Source organism: Ammospiza nelsoni, chromosome Z (genome assembly GCF_027579445.1).
Source record: "Ammospiza nelsoni isolate bAmmNel1 chromosome Z, bAmmNel1.pri, whole genome shotgun sequence".
NCBI classification, from domain to species: Eukaryota; Metazoa; Chordata; class Aves; order Passeriformes; family Passerellidae; genus Ammospiza; species Ammospiza nelsoni.
In genome coordinates this window covers 24,004,063-24,024,738 of record NC_080669.1, presented here as the reverse complement: position 1 = coordinate 24,024,738, position 20,676 = coordinate 24,004,063, and the positions used below count along the sequence as shown (strand labels likewise).

General features: G+C 42.1%; 1 protein-coding gene across 1 annotated transcript in view; it reads right to left on the bottom strand.

Annotated features, from left to right (window-relative positions):
* Window positions 1-20,676, bottom strand: part of LOC132086680 (neuronal acetylcholine receptor subunit alpha-7-like) — a 57,548-nt gene that overhangs the window by 25,933 nt on the left and 10,939 nt on the right. Inside the window, exons 2-4 of the mRNA XM_059492533.1 lie at window positions 15,404-15,543; window positions 2,063-2,107; window positions 285-394 (exon numbers count right to left, since the gene is read on the bottom strand). Coding sequence (XP_059348516.1) covers window positions 285-394; window positions 2,063-2,107; window positions 15,404-15,543 — 295 coding nt within the window. The remainder of the gene's footprint in view (window positions 1-284; window positions 395-2,062; window positions 2,108-15,403; window positions 15,544-20,676) is intronic.

Below are 20,676 nucleotides of genomic sequence, written 5' to 3'. Positions count from 1 at the left end.
CATATAGGACAGTAGCTCTCCTGCAGATACAGTAATTTTGAAGAGACTGTAATAGTTTCCTCTCTGTGTTAACTGAGAAAAAGTTAAAGAAGACATCTGCGGAACTACAGCAAGGAAGATCAGATGGGCTACTAGAAAAATGTGTTCACTGATGCTTGCTTGTTTTTGTTACTCTTTAAGGATAAGGGGAAAGCCATAGAGGGCAAAAGGCCCCTAGTATCAGTGAAGCATAGCTGATTTTCTGCACTTCTAGTCTCCTACCAGCCATTTCACATCTTGCTTACCTGTTATACAGAAGAATGTCTGGTACCCAAATCTGGTCGGCAGGAAATCGCAAGTTCTGCACTCCTGGGTATTCATACTGATCCCAAGACAAGTAAACATCAACCCAGGACTGTTGACAAACACATACATCAGATTATATGAGCTTTTAAAAGTCTTCTAAGGTCTTTGTAATATTATGGGAATGGAATAGATTTTGCCAATAGCAATAGCCTCAGTATGATAATAGTTTAATGCTCGGTTTTAATTATTAAGAAAGGCTAGCATATATAGAGGAAATAACAGTGTGACTACTGAAGACAGTCCTTAGCTTTTCATCTTGTGTCCAGGCATCCCAAACCTTTGCTGGATGGCTGGCAGATCCGCTGGCAGTAGGCACTTCCATGAGGTCTGCTGGTTCTGAAGTAAAGTGGTTTTTGAGGTGGTTAGTGTAGGTGGACCATGGTCTGAGTCTCCTCATCGGGTGGAAATAATTTAATCTGTTAGAAAGGTTGGGTGGCTCTTTTACTAACCACCTTGCTATGAGAGGTAGGCAAGTGAACTTTACATGCCAAGGGACTGTTTCTGATCCCATCTCCTCCACCTCAACACAGTTAATTCAAGAAAGGTGCAGGAACAGCTTTTGGGAAGAACCTTCTGACTTACAATGAAGCTCAGTGGGAGGCTTGCAAGGGAAACCTTAATCAGTGAAACATGTCTGCAGAACATCTGAATCTGTGGAACAACTCTGCAAAGGACAGGACACCTACAGGCTCTGACCTAACAATCCTGTAGTCATACAGGTTTGTCTCAGTTAGTTTTTGCAATATGAAAATGCGCATTTCTGCTGCAAATCCCAGCGGGTAGCTGAGGAAGAAACAGCCTGCTCAGCTGAACATATTAATATGAGATAGTGTTTGGCTGTGAAAATCAAAGTGGAATAAGTTTAATCATTCAAGTCTCCCACTGGTTTTTCCTTTAAGAACTGCTTCCTTCCTGACAACAGGCCCTTAGGGAGATCTGCTTATGCAGCAGAAGAAAACACTGTATCCCTCACCATAGGCAGCCAGGCAGACCTGATGGGAAATTCCGTCCTGTAAAGGAGGTCCCTTTCCTTAGTGAAGGTCAGTTTTGCTTATTCTGTGTGAGCATGCAGGTGAATACTCAGCTGGAGCAGGTTGCAGAAGAGGGATGAGGAATGTTTATGTAAGAGGTTTGTCAAGCATAAGGGAAGGCAATATCCCAGAGAGCTGCCTGGGTGCTGCCAGCAGCAAAGCAGCCCTGGGCCATCTGTGGTCCCTGGACTACCCACCACCCCCTATGAGTAGTCTGCATGTGACCACTTCTGTGTTCAGGGACAGATGCCCTGGCTCCCAGTCTCAGGCCGAGGTGGAAATTTCCAATAAGTGGTAGGTGCAGGTGCCTGTTTTACTGGATGTTTGGCTTGCTCATAAGTCTCCATCACTGGTTATGGAGAGGGCCTTGAGCCCCTTGAAGATACTCTTCTCAGCTATGATGAGACTCTAACTCTGGACTCTTTGTTACTAGATCACTACATCCGCTGGCAAAACAATGCAGTTGGTTTCCATGCTCAAAAGGTCAACAGGTCATTCCAAAGGATTAATGTAGTCTCCTGAAGTTAATTTTCAATTCTAAAAGGAGTACTAGAGAAATTTTAAAGGACTCAAAATGCCTGTATTGCATTATACATAATCTATAAGATAGCAGTCTTGCTTTTCTGCTAAGAAATCACATTCAGTAGTTTTCAATTAGAGTTTCTTTACTAACAAAGGTTACTCACCATCTGCAGCCAAGCATTGGTGATCAACACCTGATTCTTCTCATCCTTTGAACAAAAGAGGGAAGGAAAGACAAGAAAAAAAGGGAGGAAAGAGTTTGATTAGAGATGGAAGAGTTTCTGTGTCTTTTAGAGAATCCACAGTTTTGGGGTACATAAACCAAAATCCATGGAGTAGATTGTGAGCTCACTGAAACACCACTATTTGGCCCAGACAATATTGGCTCTTTTTCTTATCCTTTAAACCTACAGACTCCCTGTGTTTGTCATAACTGATCAACAATAGAAAGGAAAGTAATAGATGATTAACTTCTTTTTCTGGGGATGAATTCCTTACCAAGTTTTACCTTCTAGCTACCTGCTCAAAACAAGATGTTTTTCAGTACCACACTACATGTCACAGCTGGAGAGATTTTATGTTGTGTTTGCTGCCACTACAATGCAATGGTGAAATAATGCCAGAAGTGCTGTTCTTTTCAAGTATCATTGCTATGTAAGTTAGCTCTGGCTAAAGGAAAGTAAGGGCTGGCCTTAGGCTGAAGCTATCACTTGGCTAAAAGGACACAAATGCTGCATGAGAGGGAGCTCACACAACACCTTCACAGAGCAGGAGTCTGCAGGTTCATTCCTGCATGCAGAGACCATGGGGAAGAATCTATTATAACAGAAACAAAGATGTTCTCACCACCCTGTTGGTGCCCAAGTTCTGTTCCTGGCTTTCTGCAGTTACTCGGCAGGTCCAGGACCTGCACCGTGGGGATGGAGAAGCAGGGCTGCGGAGTCACTGTGATGCAGATACACAGGTTCCCAAACACCACAGCAGCCATGCCCTGCACCTCCCAGGAGCTGAGGCAATGCTGCTCAGCGGGCCTGGCTCACTGTATGCCCAGCTGTCCCTGTGTGTGTCCATGCCCTAGGAAGCTTATGTGGTTGTCTGCAGTGTCTCAGGTGGGAGACATTGCAATTGCAAGCTGCTTGGCACGCATTTAAACCATACAGAGAGCTCCTTGGACATGCATGCCCTCTCTGGTCATGTCATTATTGCAGTTCTTACTCTCCAACGCGTAGAAAAACCTAAACTGCCCTATTCACTTTGGAAGAATACCAGTCTGCCCACCTCAAGCTACATTCGTTCTGCCTTTCCTCCCTCCTCCCCTCCTGAGTCACCCTCACAGTACATATGCAAAGAAACTTTCCCAGAAGTGTCAGGGAAGGGCTGCTCAAAATCAAACTGCAACATCTCACTGCAACCCTAGGTGTGTCTGGTTATCTGTGTCCTCTGGAGTTACTTCTTCTGTGTCCCATGGAGGAGCTGCAGATTCCTAGCCTAAGGCATGAAGGAGAACTGCCCAGAGAAGTTTCCTAATTAACGATTCCCCAGCACAGCAGGCACTGGACCACTGGTACTGCTGAATTCTCAGCATGAACCTCGTCTGTAGCATCATCTCCTCTTTTTACATTTGGGTTGTTGGAGCTCCAGAAATACAACAACCTAAAAAGGGAGACATCATTGACTATTACAGAAACACTCCAGCAAGGAGTCCAGCTGTAACATCAACTTCTGGAGGATTCCTGATTTGGCACTGTGGCCAGAGTTAGGCTCTGCAGCCAGGCTCCTTTTTACCAGGAAAGCTAAATTCCAGATAGGAAGCAGGTCTTTGCCATAGTGATCCCCATAAAACTGTCTATCACAGTACCTCTTCTTGAGTCCCCTTAAGACCTGACTGCACTGCTTCTGCTGCTGTGAGATGCCACACAAAAATCAGATGTGATTTTATATTGTTACACTGATCATACATTTCCCTTTCTCCTCTTTGCTGTTCCAGCAAACGTACTCCTCTCTATATGCAAACTACAACCCACCTCCAGAGGCCTGGTCCTTCTGCACCCTTTTTTGTTCCCTTGGTTGCTGTGGTTGAAGCAATTGTAAGAAAATCTGTAGAAAAATAAGAGAAGGACTGGGCTTGTTGAGACAAGTTTTTTAGATGCTGGAGGATTCAAACACCATCTTGAAAAATAAAATTCTAAAGTAAAGAATAACCCCAGAGCTGGTAATTGATAGAGTCATCAGAGCTATCTGTGTCCACTGACCTGGTAAATGAAAGCAACCCAGAAACACAGAGGTTGTGTCTCAGGGATCCTCAGAGGCTAACCACCAGCCCATCTGATTGATGCATTCCTGGCCACCAGTGACTCCTGAGGTCTTCTGGGGGCAAGCATGATGGTCATCTGAATTGCACATCAAGTACTAACAATATTTTGTGCACTTAGCCAAAGAATGCTTTATACCTGTACGCTGCACATGTCCTCCTAACAAAGACCTTCTGTGTACTGTTAAAAGAGCCTGAACAACATGATTAAAAATCTGATCAGCAACAATCAGCTAATGCCATTGCTGTACAGAACTAAGGATTTTTCCCATCTACACTGAAACTTGCAGGGAAGGGGAAGAAGGGACATTCCTCATTTTGTCATCTACCTATGTAAACCTCACAGGAATGCATTAAAGTCCAATGTGAGGCTGGGGGTTTCCATCATGTGCAGATGCCTTCCATCAGGAGCCTTTCATAAGTGGCTCTGATTTACAAGGAAACTAATTTTTTTCTGGCATAGTAAGTTTATACTAGACAGCTTGCAAAGGAAGATATCTTGGGCTGACTTCTGTATTTCACAAAACAGTTTGTTGTCTTTACCTGTTTAACTGTGTGTCAAATACTAATAACTGACTAATCAGCTTTGACTCAAAATAATTATTCAGACAGGTATTCCACGTAACGTTAAATTTACTGTCTTGGGTCTGCTTTGCCTGCTTTTTCACAGGTCTACTGTGCTTAGATATGTTTCGTAGTCAACGTAAAACTTACAGTTTTGAGTTCTCAAATGCTTATCTAGAGAGCAATGATGGTCTTCCTTGTCAGGTGTTTAGATAGCAGTAAAACCACAAGGTCTAACAAGGGCTTAGGGCTGCTTACATTTCTCTTAGCTTAGGTGAAACAATAAAGTCACTTCAGGATGTTTTCTTGGCCATTCAGAGGCTATTCCCATCCTTGTCTTCAGGCTGCTGAGCTCTTAAATGGCATCTGACATTTTGGCAAAACACAGAAAATGCTTACATATGTAGCGCTGGTCAACAGATGCAGCCTGATGGGTCCTTCTTGTTGCATGACAGAATAGAACATTTTTCAAACAAGGATCTGAGTTTTACAAAAGTACCTGGTTTGCAGAAGCAGCAAAGCTGACTTCATACTGGGCAGGCATTTTTCCAGGTGTAGCTCTCCTGCTAAGTCCTTTCTGGAGGAGGACCCTGAGGGACCAAGGAAAAAGTGCCTGCTGGGGCTGCCAAGGAGAGGAGGGCCATGGGAACCTTGAGTCTGAGCTCTAACCCTGTTAGAGTGAGAGGCATTTTAGAGCTGAGGTGTCGTTGGAGCTTTCTATCTTTGTGGTAGCTTTGCATTCTGTAAGGAAATACTTTGGCCTTTGCAGTAGGCTGATTGTCTGGCCTTTCCAGAGCTGCAGAAGAATTACAGCTCCTGCCATCTTCATCATGACCTGTGTGCTGTATGCACCCCTAAAATAGCTTAGCACAGAAGGGACTGTATCTTTCTGTTACACAGACACACACAAACAATTAACTTGGACAAAGTCTGTCCCAGGAGATCACTGGTTACTTATCTTTGCAGAAATTAAAAGGTAATTATTGAGCTTGGGAAGTGCTAGAGGCAGTTCCCTCATTCTATGTCACTGGTTTATGCAGAGGGGTTTAAAGGTTAGTTGAGAGGATGCCTTTCCTCCCAGGAGAAAACCTGAATAATCTCTCACACTGCTTTTTCTGTTCAAGATTCCTGTCTTGGCACTGTCAGCCTCGGGAATGACCTTCCCTCTGCATTGGGCCAGAGGTCAGCTCCCATCTTTTTTTGCAGCAAAGCATTGAAAGCAGTCCTGCAAAGATTCTGGGTGAGGCTGAAAATTATCAGCTCCCAGAGGTGCTGTTCCATCATTCCTCTGGCAGTTCTCCTGGTTTGCAAATGTTCAGCTCAGACAAATAATTTTGCTTCTAGTATTTAAAAACGCTAGAAAAGCTGTGGTCACAAGTGAGTGCAACACTTGTTCTCTAAATCCTTCCTGTATTTATCTGGGTCATTTTCTCCCCTTTCTATCTCTAGCCTTACTCCAGTTAATCCTCTGCCCTGGATATCTGCTTATTCCTACCACCTTTGACCCATGTAAAGTGACAGTTTGGTTTGTTCTGGTGCACATGCTGTGACGTGTGAATGTTTTAGTTTGGTTTTCTTTTCCCTGCCCTAAATTTAAAGCTTACAATGTATATACATCTGCCTACATTGTGCACCACTGCCTGTCAGATGCTCCCTTGCCAGGTCAACACCCTTAACTACCCATAACTACTTGGGTCACATCACCTGGACAAAAAAACCCAAAGCCCTTCCTGGTTCAGTAGTCACATCATATGATTACATGTCATCTATGCAGCAAGACATTTGTTACCACATGATCAGCAGGAGTCATTAATTCTTGCCCTCTCACAGAGCCACAGAAGTCGGAGTTGAATCAGCCACTGAACTATTTCAAGACAATGATCAGAAAAGTCCCTAATTGAACAAGTAACTCTCAATGGTCATGTGTGACTACTTAGGTACCACTTCAGGTAATTGAAATTTTTTTCCCACTGTTTTTATACCTGAATATCTGAAGATGAGAAGTGAAGCAGTCAAGTAACATGAAAACATTGACATGGAGACTTGTAAAGTTTTGTTAGCAGAGACACTGATCTTTGAGTGGGATCTTGTTCAAAATATCCAAAGGAATTGATCAAGCTTTCAAATGCTTGTATACTCAATCTACAACTGTACAGGCACTCCTTTCCATTGCTGAACCACCAATCTACCCGCAATTTTCAGCTGATTATCTAAAACTCAAATGCATTGAATGGTTGAAGGCTCACAGAGCCAGTAATTTTGAGGAGTGCCTAGGTTGCCCTGGCAACATTTAAGTAAGTATTGCTGGACAGCCTTTTTATTTCAGGGCTCTCATTAAGAAGCTGAAATAAACCTTGTCATGGTAACATCAACCAGGTAGGGATAACTTAAGTTTAAGTACTTCATCTCAATCTCTTCAAAAAAAAAGCACCCTCAGGAGGAAGATGGAAATCCAACAGGAGGGTCCAGAGCTAAGGCGAAAGACTAGGGAGAAATACAAAAATACAAAGCAATAACAAAAGAACAAACATCTGCTGAGTATTTTGTTGCCCATCAAGATGAAGATACATCTGGGCAAGTGCTCATAGCTGGATATCTTTGTTGCTCAGGATTTCCTCCTATGAATGGCTGGAAGTGATTTCAAATAAGTGTTTTTTCATCTTGAATCACACTCTCATTTGATGCCACTGGCTTCTCCTTGAGGTCATGCCTTTATTGGTTCCCTCCTGTCTTGTAGAGGAATGTGTTCTTTCACTGTCAACAAGAAGTGCAATCTGCCTTCGGTCTTCCCACTGTGTAGCAGCTACTACAAAGGCAGTTAGTAGGCCGTGTAGGCTGTGTTGTCCCACTATCTTTAACCAGCCGCATTCTTCTCCCCCCCAGTTTGGGGGACTACCATTGCATCTCTATCTGCTGCTTTCAGCAGAATCTATCCACTTGCTTTTGAGACAGGAACTTTACATATTGGAGGTTTTGGCCCCTGTCAGATTATACTCCTACCCTTACAAGCCCCTGAGCCAGGAGCAATCGCTTGTGGTGACAGTGGAGAGTTTAAGAGAACCCGGTACTCGGAGAAGCACAGCATTGAAAGAGGGACTGTGCCAGAGAAGCCTGCAAACACATGGATGCCAGCCATACTCCTTAGGCTGTGTAATGGTTATCAAAAGTCCTCAAGAGGTACTCCTTGTGAAAGCCTTGACTCCCTGTCAAGGAGTCCCACAAGGCTTTCACAATGTCAGAGACCAACCAGACATGGATGTTAAATGCAAAGGCCTGGATACAAAAGCCACTGCAGCAAGTAAACCCACACATTCCCCAAAGCTAAGAGCAGAAGTAAGAAATAAGGGAAGAAATGCCAGTTTTTGTTGCCAGTCAGGGCCTCAGAGTAGGCAGCCCTCTCATTCACTGGCACAACTGGTGAGAGTCTCCCAAGCCTACTTGATTTGCGTCCTACTTTCCTTATCCCTCAGCATCTCCCAACATTCCAATTTCCATTGTGGTGAAAAAAGGCAGTCTTGTTCTTGCTCTGCGCATGCAAAATTACTTCCAACCACTGCCTGGGACTGTGGGTACTTGACTTAGGAACTAATTTACCCTGAAGATGAGGGAACTAATCTCATTCATTGGTGTGAATTGTGACACAATGTAGCTTCACTGGGCTTGAGACTGTTTGACTTCCAAGTTCCTCCACAAAGACCTACAAATTGCAGGACTCCCTGCTCCAGAGCTCTCTGACATCCTGGGAAAAGTGAAGCCACCAGCTTTGTCCCTCTATTTCAAAGATAATTCTCATGGAAGCCCCAGAAGCTGGGTCAGAGGGCCTCACATGGCCTTGCAGCACAGTGCTGCTCTCTTACTGCTTGGATAAACTGACATACGTGCTTAGTTCCTGAGGGAAAGGGTGTTATGTCACCATACAAAAGCTGTTCAGTCCGCCATTAAAATCCCAAAATATCCACACGTAGCATGTAGGTGGTTTTTAAATTCTCCAGGGTGGATACCTCCTCCTGAAATAGCCTCCATGTATTTTGTGCACAGTTGGCAGGTGCTTCAAACAAACAAGATTAGACACAAATCTTTATTCTAGGATATTAATTATTAATTGCCCTTTTCAGCATTTGAAATCACAAGGAAAACAGCGGAAGAATTGGTGAGAAAACCAACCCTGAGTACTTATCAGAGACCCACATTCAACCTATCTGCAAGGTTCCCTGTGTTGTTTTTTTTTTATATTACCATGCTGGTGTGACAGCACAGCAAAAAATAAGGGAATGTAGGTATGTTCCAAAACTCAAGTGAGCTCTTAAAGCCTGTGATTAGGGATAGAAAATAGGAGGAAAGTTTTTTACTCAAGAGCTGAACTCATTGTCTCTCAGGAGTTACCCTCAGAGAACTCAGAGAAACTAAGAAATACTAGGTTCAAGGCAACCCCAACAGCTTTGGCTTAACTGTTTTACTGCAAATCTTTGATGCCTCAGATTAGTTACCCAAAATTAAGGAATATACATGAGCTCAAGATCTAAATTCCTACATCTACAAACAACAGAGTATAGTCTTTTCACCAGTCAGACAGAAAATTGTTTAATTATCATGAAATGCCCAAGCTGGATGACCACAACCAAAATTCTCAGAAGCAAACCAGCCTTTCTTTTGTTAGAGCCACTGCCACTATGTGCAGCTTGGGGAACCATGCTGAAAGAAAACAAACCATGGCATTTCTTCCCACTAAGTGAGCTGCCTCCACTCTGAGCTGAGTGAGGCAGAAGTCATACAAAATAAAAAGATGCCTGTAAAGTTCAGGTAATTAAAACTCCATCATAATGTTTCATGCAGGCATGTGCAAGTAGTAATAGTCAGGAAGCCATATTACCCATGGTGCTTAATTTCATTGTACTAGCAAATTCAGACGTATGTTTAATGGTTTAGTGAGACTGGCATTTTGATAATGTCTGGCACATAGGGGACAGCCAAAATAATAATTCATTGCTCAATTAGCTTTGAATTTCCCAATTTTCAATATCCTCCAATGCTAATGGAGAGGAATTTTATTTTTTCTTCCTGGAGTTGAAAATTGGTCACACTAAGTGAGTTCTGTGACCAAGAGAGAGATTTTGGGATTTAACTCCAATGAATCTGCTGGTCTAAAATCCTTTCTGTAATTTTTCTGTCTGGAATTTTAATGCTCTTGGTCACAAATTGATTTTCAGCTTTTATGATGGTGTTTAGTCTGTTTTTCTTCTCAGTTGCACCATTTTGCATCAGCCTTGCTGTTCTGGTCTCATTGAATTGTCTCTTGCAAGGTAAGAGTGTCAAAAACTTTCCAGAAAGATATGTGGTTTGGTAGAGTAGGTCTTTCAAGGAGATACAGAGTAAACATTGCTCACAAAAGCTATGCAGGAAGCCCAAAATAAATACAAAGGCATTATTAGGAAAAAAAAAAAAAAAAAGATACTTTAATCTAGAAGGGCTGAAAGAGTCAGTTGAACGGTCAAGCTTACATAGCTGAAGATATCTATCTGTAAAAGATTCTTACGGGATGTACTATAGGGATTATAGTTTAATCTAGTAAATACTGATACTATATTGGGAATAACAAATGAATAGGTGCTTATGTGCACTGCATATTTTTATTTGTTTCCTTGAATTGCTTGTATGTTGATCTGGGTTTACAACATAACACCCAGCATAGATCTTTGTATGTGTGAGAATGTAGAATGAAAGGTGGGAGGGAATGACCTAGATGCTTTAAGGTAAGTTTAACAAGGAAGAGGTGAATTAGAGCTAGAAAATAAACCTGAAACTTTCTGGCCTTTCAATACACCTGCAGAACCAGCCCTAGAAAGCTTATGAAATAAAATAATTTAAAAACAAGGATATCAGCTGCTAAAGGCATTCAGATCTGAATGTTGTAAAATGTTGTAAAAAACCTAACAGTAGGAGAGCTGTGTCAGACAGGATGCATCCCAGGGCCAGTCATAGCATCCCCTCCTGCCTTCTCACTTTTAACTTCTGGCACAGTATACTGACAGGCAGCCTCTGGTTCTGGCAACTCTCACTCACATAGAGAACTCCTCAGCAAAAAGGTCTGAGTTCCTGAGGACAGAGTTCAACAGTCCTGTTATTTGATGAGCAGATCACCTGAGAAATGAGCAGGCTGGTGAAGGGAGCTTCAATGTCAACAGATGCCTGCATTTAAAAGTTGGTCTCTTACCAAACTGTTTCTAAAAACACCCAACAAACCAACCCAAAATAACAAAAAACTCCAACTCCTTCAGGGTTGTATTCTTTGATTTAGAGGAAACCAGTGGAAGCTTAAGTTTGAATCCAACATTTTGATAAGGTCTGGGTACAGAAGGCAAAAATATCTATGCTGCTAAGCCAATATGCTGCTTATAGTGATAGTGACTTCACCTGAGCACTTGGTGAAGTATGTGAAGATCTTTTGTCTTCTCTGAACAGCAAGGCACAGACCCAGTTTACAGGAAAAAAATCCAAAGTGAATCTTTGTTTTTATTGTTCTGCTAAACTCCTACATTACCTTGTCTTGCTGCTTTCCAAAAATGCGGAGAGCTTTGATACACCATGGCAACAACCTCTGTAGTTTATAAGTGAGATTGTTTGCAACCTTGTGATATCGTAACCATGAGGTTTGAGATAACCCTGCAGTCCCTAGGATGCACAATCATTTTACACACTGAAAAGTCATTTTGCAACTGAATCAGAACAGTCCATAATAAATTTTTCCAGACACAGTATTTGTTTTGACCTTACAGCCTAAAATACATGAAGATTATGTATGTTTTGGCTTCTGGAAGTGCATAATGACTCATGGATTGCTCGAGAATTTTTTCAGCACTTTTGTAGCTTACCACTGGTTACTTGCAATTCCTTTTTTTATCATTGTGACCTCTGACAGTGGCAGCTGGAAGGCTGAACATGGAGGAGAAAAGTACTACAGAACTCCACCATATGCAGGGACATCAACAGATGTTTGGTTTTTTTTAATTATTTAACAGTGCAACCACATATAAGACTCTTCAGATAAGGTCTCCTGCAGATGCCAACATGAGAAATTAAAACAATCATTCATGATGACAAATAGTTTTCACCTATCAGCTTCCTTTCACATTGTGCCAAAAGAAAACGCTTGCATTTCCTCTGCTGCAGAAAATGCCATGCCTCATTTCTTTATTACTCTACCCTCATCAACTGTCTGGGCTCTCAAACAAAATAAGATGAGAATTTTTGGTCCAAGTACTCTTTGATGTCTACCCGTGCTTGGGTTTGCAGAGCTTGGCAGTGTCTGACAGTGCTCTGTGAGAGAGATCACCAGCCAATGCCCTCCTGATGCACAGGGAGTGCCTGGACGTCAGGCTCCAAACAAAGTGACCCTCAGAAATGGCATACATGAGACAGCTCAGCATGAAGCTGTCCTTTCACACAGAGGACAAGGCAAACTGAACTGAACCCTGCTGTTAAACAGGGGAGGTAACTGTCCCTCTTTCTGCTCACTTGTTTCCTGAATGTAATGGGCCTGTCATGGCCGTAGTTACGAATTAATGTAATTTTGGGAAGAAGTCCGAACCCCAAAGTCTTCATTTGCATTTGCCTACCCCAACTGTGACAAGTAGATAACATGTTCTTCTCAGCTTTGAGTACAATGGCTAGCTTTGAATCCTAAAAACCATACATATCCTGTGTAGGCAAATACATGCACAAATAAGCAGAAAACATAATCCAAAGCAGTCATGCTTTGACATTTTCTTTGATGGGTTTTTAGAAGAGGAGGTGAGATTTTAAGCAGTTACTTGTACTACTGCTTGGAAAACCACAGAGATCTCAGAGCAGTCTTTTCTGTGTAGTAGTGTGCAACTAGATTGTCACCAATGCTGTTCTCAGCAGTCTGTCAGCAGAAGTTGAATTTAGGATTCATTAGATTTTAATATAGTATGTGTAGGAAACAGACTTATGGAGGCATGTGATGGAACCCGTCCCAGATAGAAGTGCTTTAGATGTGATGACAGGTCTTGGCATGGGTAAGGCACAAGGTTCTTTGACTGTCAGCGGCAGACCCCTTCTCATTTCCATACAACAATGAAACAGATTTGTTTTCATCTTCTTAACATTGTTTTCTCCTGCAGGGAAACCAGAACAGGGTCCACTGTCTCATGCCCATTGCAGTGACTGCTTGCAAAGTATCTCAGTGAGTCCAGCAATGCTGTAGTATGTCTTGGCACGTGACACTTTCCTGAGCATGGAGTGCTTTTTTCCCAGGGAGTATGATGTAAAAAATGCCTTCATGCTGGGGCCCTGCCTATCATCCTGCTCTGTTACAGCAATGACAGACCAGCCATGTTACACCAGACACATAGGTCCTCAAAAAGAGCGGTTTTTCCCTTTGTTAATGCATACACCATTGACAAAACTGTGATGCTGTCTTTCCTCTTCCCCAAGTGAAGAGCTATGCACCATCTGCTTTGTCTTCCACCAGGCAGAGCAGCTGAGAAGGCAGAGTCTACTCACCCCAGACTCCCATTTGATTGAGCAGAGATGGCCACTTAGTTTGCCTCATGGTGTCTTAGCTGACAGAGGTTACCTCTTCCTTGTAGCTTGACTGCTTTTCTTTACATCGCTGTGGCTATAACGAGCCTCCTTTTAAACAGACATTTACTTCAGCAGCTGGAGGAGACAGACACTGCCATCTGTCCAGCCAGCAGTGGAGGATGAGGGGCTTACAAGTACAGTGCTTGTTGCTGGCATATTTCTGCATTGATTCCTGATTTAAGGACCCAGGGGACCAGTGTTTTGTGCACTTTCAGGCTGGTTGGTTTAGCCACATTGTTAATGCCACAATGACATTTTCAGTACAGGGATTCAACCTCCATGTGATTTTTTTGTCCTGCACTGAGGAGACAGGCACCTTTTCACATCATCTGAGGTAAAAATTTCAGGTAAGTCTGGGTGTTTTTTAAAACACTTTGGGTACAGTTTGCAAGACCACAAGCCTGGAACAGGTTCTCATTAAAACAGATTAACATCTAGCGTCTGTACTGAGTACAAAGATGTAGCGGAAAAAAGCTTCATTTCTGAAAGGTATGAACATCTAGCATACCTATTTCCTATTGTGGACAACCAAAAGGAAACACTGGAACTACATTTCTTATAATAGACATTGACTTAATGTGGATGAAGCACTTTTAAAAAATACCAATTTCCTGAAAGGTTGGGTTTTATATATGAATGTGAAACACAGTTGAAAATTGTTTTATGTAACTCCTCCTGACTTTGAAAATGTACAGTTACAGCTCTATGGCCCTTTAGTACCCACAACCTTCAAATAAGGTTGAAAGAAAATGCCAAAATGAAATAAAGAAGGACTGAAGGAAGATCTTTGGAGCTGAGACACCTCTGCTAAACCTAGAATTGCTTGCTGAAATTTACTTGAAATTAGCTGCAGGAAATCTTTGCTCTTTCATTCATGTAGAGGCCTTTGGTTGACAGTACAGATTTCCTCTCTTCCAGTTCAGTGCAGTTGGTAACATTTCGAAACAGAAAGATGCATACACTATCTGAGTGGCTCCTGCCTGCCTCCAGGAATACCACAGTTGACTGGACTTGCCACTTGCATGCTGTGATGCTGGGGGGCTACACCTTCAGAGTCCTGCTTGCCTCTCCAGGGAGAGCACCTGGCATACTACACATTTTCAGAAAGATTGTGAGAGTTTTAAAAAGCTTAAATATTTGAGGCTTCTGTTAAATTGCTTTGTGACTGCACATATATTTCCACATCTCTCTCTCTCTATTCCTTATTCCCTCTGTAACAGTGACAGTGTATCAGAAACCAGCTCCAAGTACTGCTTATGGAAAAGGCAGGATGAAGGTAAGAGCACCAGTGTGTTCACCTGTTTGCTCTGCTGACAGGGTGAAGATGGTCAAAATTGCTTGTTTTTCTCATGTAGACGAAACAAATCCTGTCTATATATATCATGGTTTATCATACAGAATCCTCTTCATGATGAAAAAAAGGATTTGGATTATTATGTTAAAATTTTCCGTGGGTCAAATCTCCAATTCTGTAAAAGCATGTTCCAGTCAAGACAATTAGAGGGCTGTGCCTCCAGGTTTTACTTTTATGTATTTCTAAACTCATCTCAGGGCACGCTCATTCAGTGCAGTGCACAGTAAAAATATGATGGGAGAAGAGGCCAATGCCATTATAATATCTAATGAAAAAGTGTAAGTGCAGTGATGGTAGCTTTGAATGCATGCATGGTCTTCAGTTATTGCATCCCACACAGCTCTGAGAAGAATGTATCATTAATAATTTGTAGTAACACATGGCTTCTAATTGATTGAATTATTTTTTCTGTTTAAAACAAATGGAAAAAAAATACATAATTCATTTCCTTAAAGCTCATGCTTTGTCAGAACTAGCTGTGCTTTAGGATGATATTCACTCTTTTAAAGTGTCAAAGCATGTACTCCAGCATTTTGGGAGGATGCTTAGCAAAAGACAGACTGCTTTCATCTCTGATAGCCTGATAAAGAGGAAAAATATGTCTTCTAGATGAGAGATCATATTTGTTATGCTGAATGGGTGCCATAGAGAAGAAAACAGCAAGTAACTTACCACATCAATTATCTGCAACAAAGAAAGCTGGAGATCGACTACGAGCGGTTGGGAGTCATTCACTACGGGTCGTTCCAGACGATTGTAGTTCCGCAGCAGTTCTCTGTACAAGCGTCTCTGGCTTTCCCCCTGCTGAGAGACTAGAGGAAAAGAAAGAAGGTGTCTGTCATTCACACTGTCACACAGCCAGCAGTGTTTGTCTGTTTTGTTGAAAACTCCCTCTTATTAGGTTTGTAATTAGAAAGCAGTTCCTAAAGATATCACCCAAATTCTGCATATGGATGTGACACAGCTTTTCTGCATATGTGAATGATGAACTCTCAAAAAAATTAACTACTAACACTCTAACTCATTAGTAACATTCAGAAGTTACTGAACATAACTGGGGCTCTGACTGAATATCCCCATTCCTTGGAGTCCCTCCTGCTGATGTAGGGTTGAGGCTCCAAAACTACCAGGCAGCTTCCTGGAAGGCAAGCAAATGAATTCATTGATTTGCTTGTTCTTATTTCCTAGACGCTGGCTATTGTGAGCCAGCATTTACTTAGCCATATTGTGTTTATATGGGTAACAGGTACCCTTATTTCTTGGAGCTGATGTATCAGGCTTTTTTCTATGCTCAAGAAAGAGTAACAACTGTTCTTCCTACCCTCTTCAGTTTTTCTAGGTTTTGGGTTACTTTCCTTGACTCTTTTCCATGGCAGCACACTTTGTTAACACCTACTGAGGTGGTGGTATGAAGTCTAGAGTATTTAACAGCTATTACAGAGACATTGAATTTCTGGTATTACACGCTTAACTCAGCTTGCACTGAGAACTGACTCCACACAAAGCTGTCATGCAAGCAGCTGAACATGTTGAAGATTAGCAGAATTTCAGTCTATGCTTAAGTTCCAAGATGCCCTAGTTCCCACCTTTGGGGTGGATGTGGAGAGCATCCACCTAACCTACTCTGCCAGGTTCATGGATGTCACGGTTGATGACAACTATGGATGGTAAAGGTTTGGTGACTCCCAGTAAAGCAAGGAGGTTTCTGGGATACACTGCTCAGAACCCTAGTTTCCTCAAAACTCTGTTGATCTCGGTGCTGTGGCTAGTGGCAGCCTGAGTTCTACTTAAGAGCTGCACCTAAGAGAGGGAAGGTCATGGGCTGCAGATTCCCTGAGGTCAATCAGTCCTGTCAACATGAGTGTGTATTCTCTGAACTGTATAAATTCAATCCCTGGGAGAGAATCTACACTCTAAATCATTATTATTTTGGACTGAAGTAGTTTTTATCCACTGCAGTTGCCACTCTCTGTATATGACGGTTTTTACTTCTTGATCAGAGCTCTGCACGTTGAGATCAAAACTTCTCTCAGAGAGGTTGATGAATATTTTCTTGACAGTGCAAACAAACTATAACAACCCATTCTGCCTTCCCAGCCTCTTACTATGCTTAGCAAACCCTTCAAGCCTGAGACAAGCTGCCCTACAACAAAGCAGCCATGCCTTTTAAAACTAATAATAAATTTAGTTTACAAACACTCCATAGGTCTGTTTAACTTGTGTTCTTTTCATTTTTGCTGATACTCAAGGGAGATTGTGACTTTCTAGCACGGCAGTGCCTAGTAAACAAGAAAGAAGAGTATTTTGGTTCAGTTTGGTAAATTACACCATCACATCAATTTCATGAGTCCTTTTTCCTCTTGCGTAACATTCTACATTATCACAGGCACCCAGAGGAGCAAATGCTGTAAGCAAGCCTTCAATAGCCCTTGTTGACACCTCAGTATTGGTAGCTGTACTTTCACCAATGTGCTTTCTGACCACAATATCTCTTCTTCAGCATCTTAAGTAATCTTCCCTGCTTACTTAAGCAGAGATTTAAGTCCTCTGTTATAGCCTTAGTATTTTCCAGTACCTCAGCAGGACCAGACTCCATCATAAATGTCTTGTGTGTGAAGGAAACCCGTGAAAATCCCACATGTTGTCCTATGGAAAGATGCTCTGAGTTTGGAGCAGATTTGCTGTCCTTTCACTCACCTACCCACCCATGCTCCTGTGCTTTAGGGAACAAATTAATTTCCGAACTATTGCTCTCATCTTGATTACTTACATAATACTTGCCTTCAACCTTTCTTTTAAACTGGCTCCCCCAGCTTTTAAAAGGGGAAAAGCACCCTTCACCAGTTTCTGGACCCAAGCAGGCTGCTAGACTGCCCTGGTACTACCATTGTCAGGGTGAGTTGAAGAGCCCCCCAAGGGACGGGGGGCTTGCAGAAATCTAAGCATAACCCTTTGCTTTGGAAAGCTATCTTTGCACTATGAGCTTCATCCGTGCTGAAGTCAAGCCTCTTTCCCTGTTAAACTTTGTGAGGTGAAGTAACCAAGAACTGCACCTAGTTTTTCACCCTTTCTTCAACTTTCCTCTCTGTAATGTAATCCTGGTACTTTGCAATCTCTTTAATTCAAAGCTGTTAACACAGTCATAGATGATCTATTCTTAGTCTGCCGAGTTGGCATTGGTGACCATATATTTTTGTGCTGCATGGTTTTGCTTACAAAATGACATATATTCAGAAGCAATGGAGCCCTGGGGTGTCCTGGCAAAGTGCCACAGCAGCTGTTGGTACCACAAAGAGCTGGCTAGCCTAATCACACTGCCATCTCTCTGCTACAGCTGCTTTGGAGAAGGGAACTGAGGTGGAAGTCTAGTCTGACTTACATGTTCACAGCCTTTTTCTTTAAATTGTAATTTTCAAATATTTAATGTTTCATACTCGAGACAGATTTCTGCTTTTTTTCTCCTATGCTTGTGCTAATGCATTTTGACACTACAACTCTGTGTGCTAAATGGAGTGCTTGCTGGTGATGGGGAAGCCTGAATCTCCCAGGACTAGTGGTAGAATAAGCTTTACCACTGACTACCCCTCAGTCACAGCAAGTTTAACCAAAAGCAGTGGCACTGTTTCATCTTTTAAACTAGGCTAGATGACGGATGTCAACATTCATTGCAAAGTCAGTCTCCCAAAACCAGTGCCACACTTGCTTGCCTATGTTACTGGTAAGTAAAAGTAACTGCAAAGGGCATGTTTTCTAAGGAAAGGATCTGAGAGTTTTTATGACCCACTGCCCATGATTGTGTCTCCCTTGTCTATGAAGTATCTTTGAAGCAGTAGGAAAACATACAGACTCATTAAAATTTGAGAGAAGAGCAGTGTAGGATGTTTACCTCAAGCTTAGCAAGAGTTTTGACACCATCTCTGAAAAATTCTCACGCACATTTGTCTATGCCTTGCAGGCTAGATAAGTGAACACTGGGCAGAAAAGTGGCTGAACTGTCAGGCTCAGAGGATTGCAGTCAGCAGCAAAAAGTTCAGCTGAAGGCCAGCCAGTGGTGGAGTGCTCCAGGGATGGATACTGGGAACAATGATATTTAACACTGTTATGAATGATGGGACAGAGTGCACCCTTAGCAAGCTGGGTTTTTTTCAGATGGTGCAAAACTGGGAGGAGTGACTGATACAGCACAAGGTTTTCTGCCACTCAGAAGGACCTTAAAGAACTGGAGAAACGACTGACAGGAAGCCCATGAAGTTCAATGAAGAAAAGTATAAAGTTGTCCGGCACCTGAGGAGTAATCCCAGGTGCCAGAAAAGGCTGGGGGCTTGCTGTCTGATGAGACGGATAGCACAAAAGCCCCAAGGAACCTTATAGGTGCCAAGCTGACTATAAGCCAGCCATGCACCCTTGTAGCAAAGGTCACCAGCATCCTGAGCTGCAACTGGAAGAACCACACAAGTAGATCAATAGAAGTGATTCTTTCTCTCTACTCAGCACTGGTGATACAGACCTGGAATGCTGGATCCAGTGCTGGGGCTTATCAGCAGAAAGGAAACATGGAACTACCAGATCAAGGGCTGGATTGTTCCTCAAGATTTATTGTTTAATACTCTGAAAATGTTCCCTAAACTGCTCCTGGAGTTTTCAGACAACTGGAAAGCACAAGGCAACCAACCCTTGGATTGGCAGTTAAGAGCTCTATGGAAAGCAGTTTTTTGTGCACTACATTAAACTTCTAAACACCTCTCTGGAAATTCCTTCTGTGCTTCTGCATATGCAAAGAAGTCTGCAAGAAGCCCACTGATTGAATGATTCATATAGACTATAAACTGCTACCAATCTTTTGAGCATAGATCCTATAGTCGTATTTAATGTTTCTTTCCAGGATGTAATTGCTGAGAATTGCACAGCAAGGGAACCTGCAGTTAGGTCCGGCCAGACTATCCATATGGCGCCCCCAGGAAGGACAGATGCTCTCTCCTTTCCAGGAGCTGTGCTGTCATGCCTGGTCTTGGCTGGTTGATTTTCCTGCTCTGCTTTGCATGCCAAGGTCCCCAAGCTATAAGGCAAGAGTCCAGCCCTTCCAGTTCCCCAGGTTTTTTCACAAAGTAGTCAGCTTCTTAACTGAGGATGCAGGTCTGAGACACATTCTGGCTGGTTGCGCACAGCAAAGAATAAATAATGAAATATTGACAAGGTGATAGGTAGTAGAACATGGATTTCCACTAGTTTTTCAACGATGACACCTGTATTATCAACCATTCTACATCTGTTTCATAGTGTTCCCTGGTTTTGTTTTCATAATCTCTCAACTTTTGGGGAGGGGGAGCTTCTGTTTTCTAGCTGTTGCTCATTTCTTTAGGCAGATACTTGAGTCCAAATATACAAGTTATTACTTTATTCATACAAGATTATTGGTACCTAACATGATGGCTTTCAGACAAAATATCATAGTCTTTCCATATTACTTTATATTAACATATATGCATGCTAACATGCCTCTGAATTATAAAATGTCTCTTTGTTTTCTTTTCTGTTTTCAAAGACAGTTCCTAAAATCACTTTCATTTATATAATCCTTTTGAAGAACATGGTAAGTTACAATCAACAGTATGTTTCTGATCCATCACATTGTTGCTTTAATATATTTTGCTCCCCAATACTTCATGAAAGGTCTCAAAATTGAGTGATACCGTAGCTGTGACATTTATTCACTCCCCTTGTACCTTCCGCAAGTATTTCACCACATCTATGTCACTTTTCTCTCTCTGTACTGCTACTTTGACATGTTTCTTTTGTTTTGGTTTATTTGTTTGTTATTTGTTTTGTTTGTTACTTGTTTCATAAAAGAAAATGAGTAAAGTTCTGGCATTTATAAAAAACAAACACATCAGTGCCATTGTACTGTGAAGTGTTGTTAGTTGGGTAATGATTGTAGTTAATTTTCT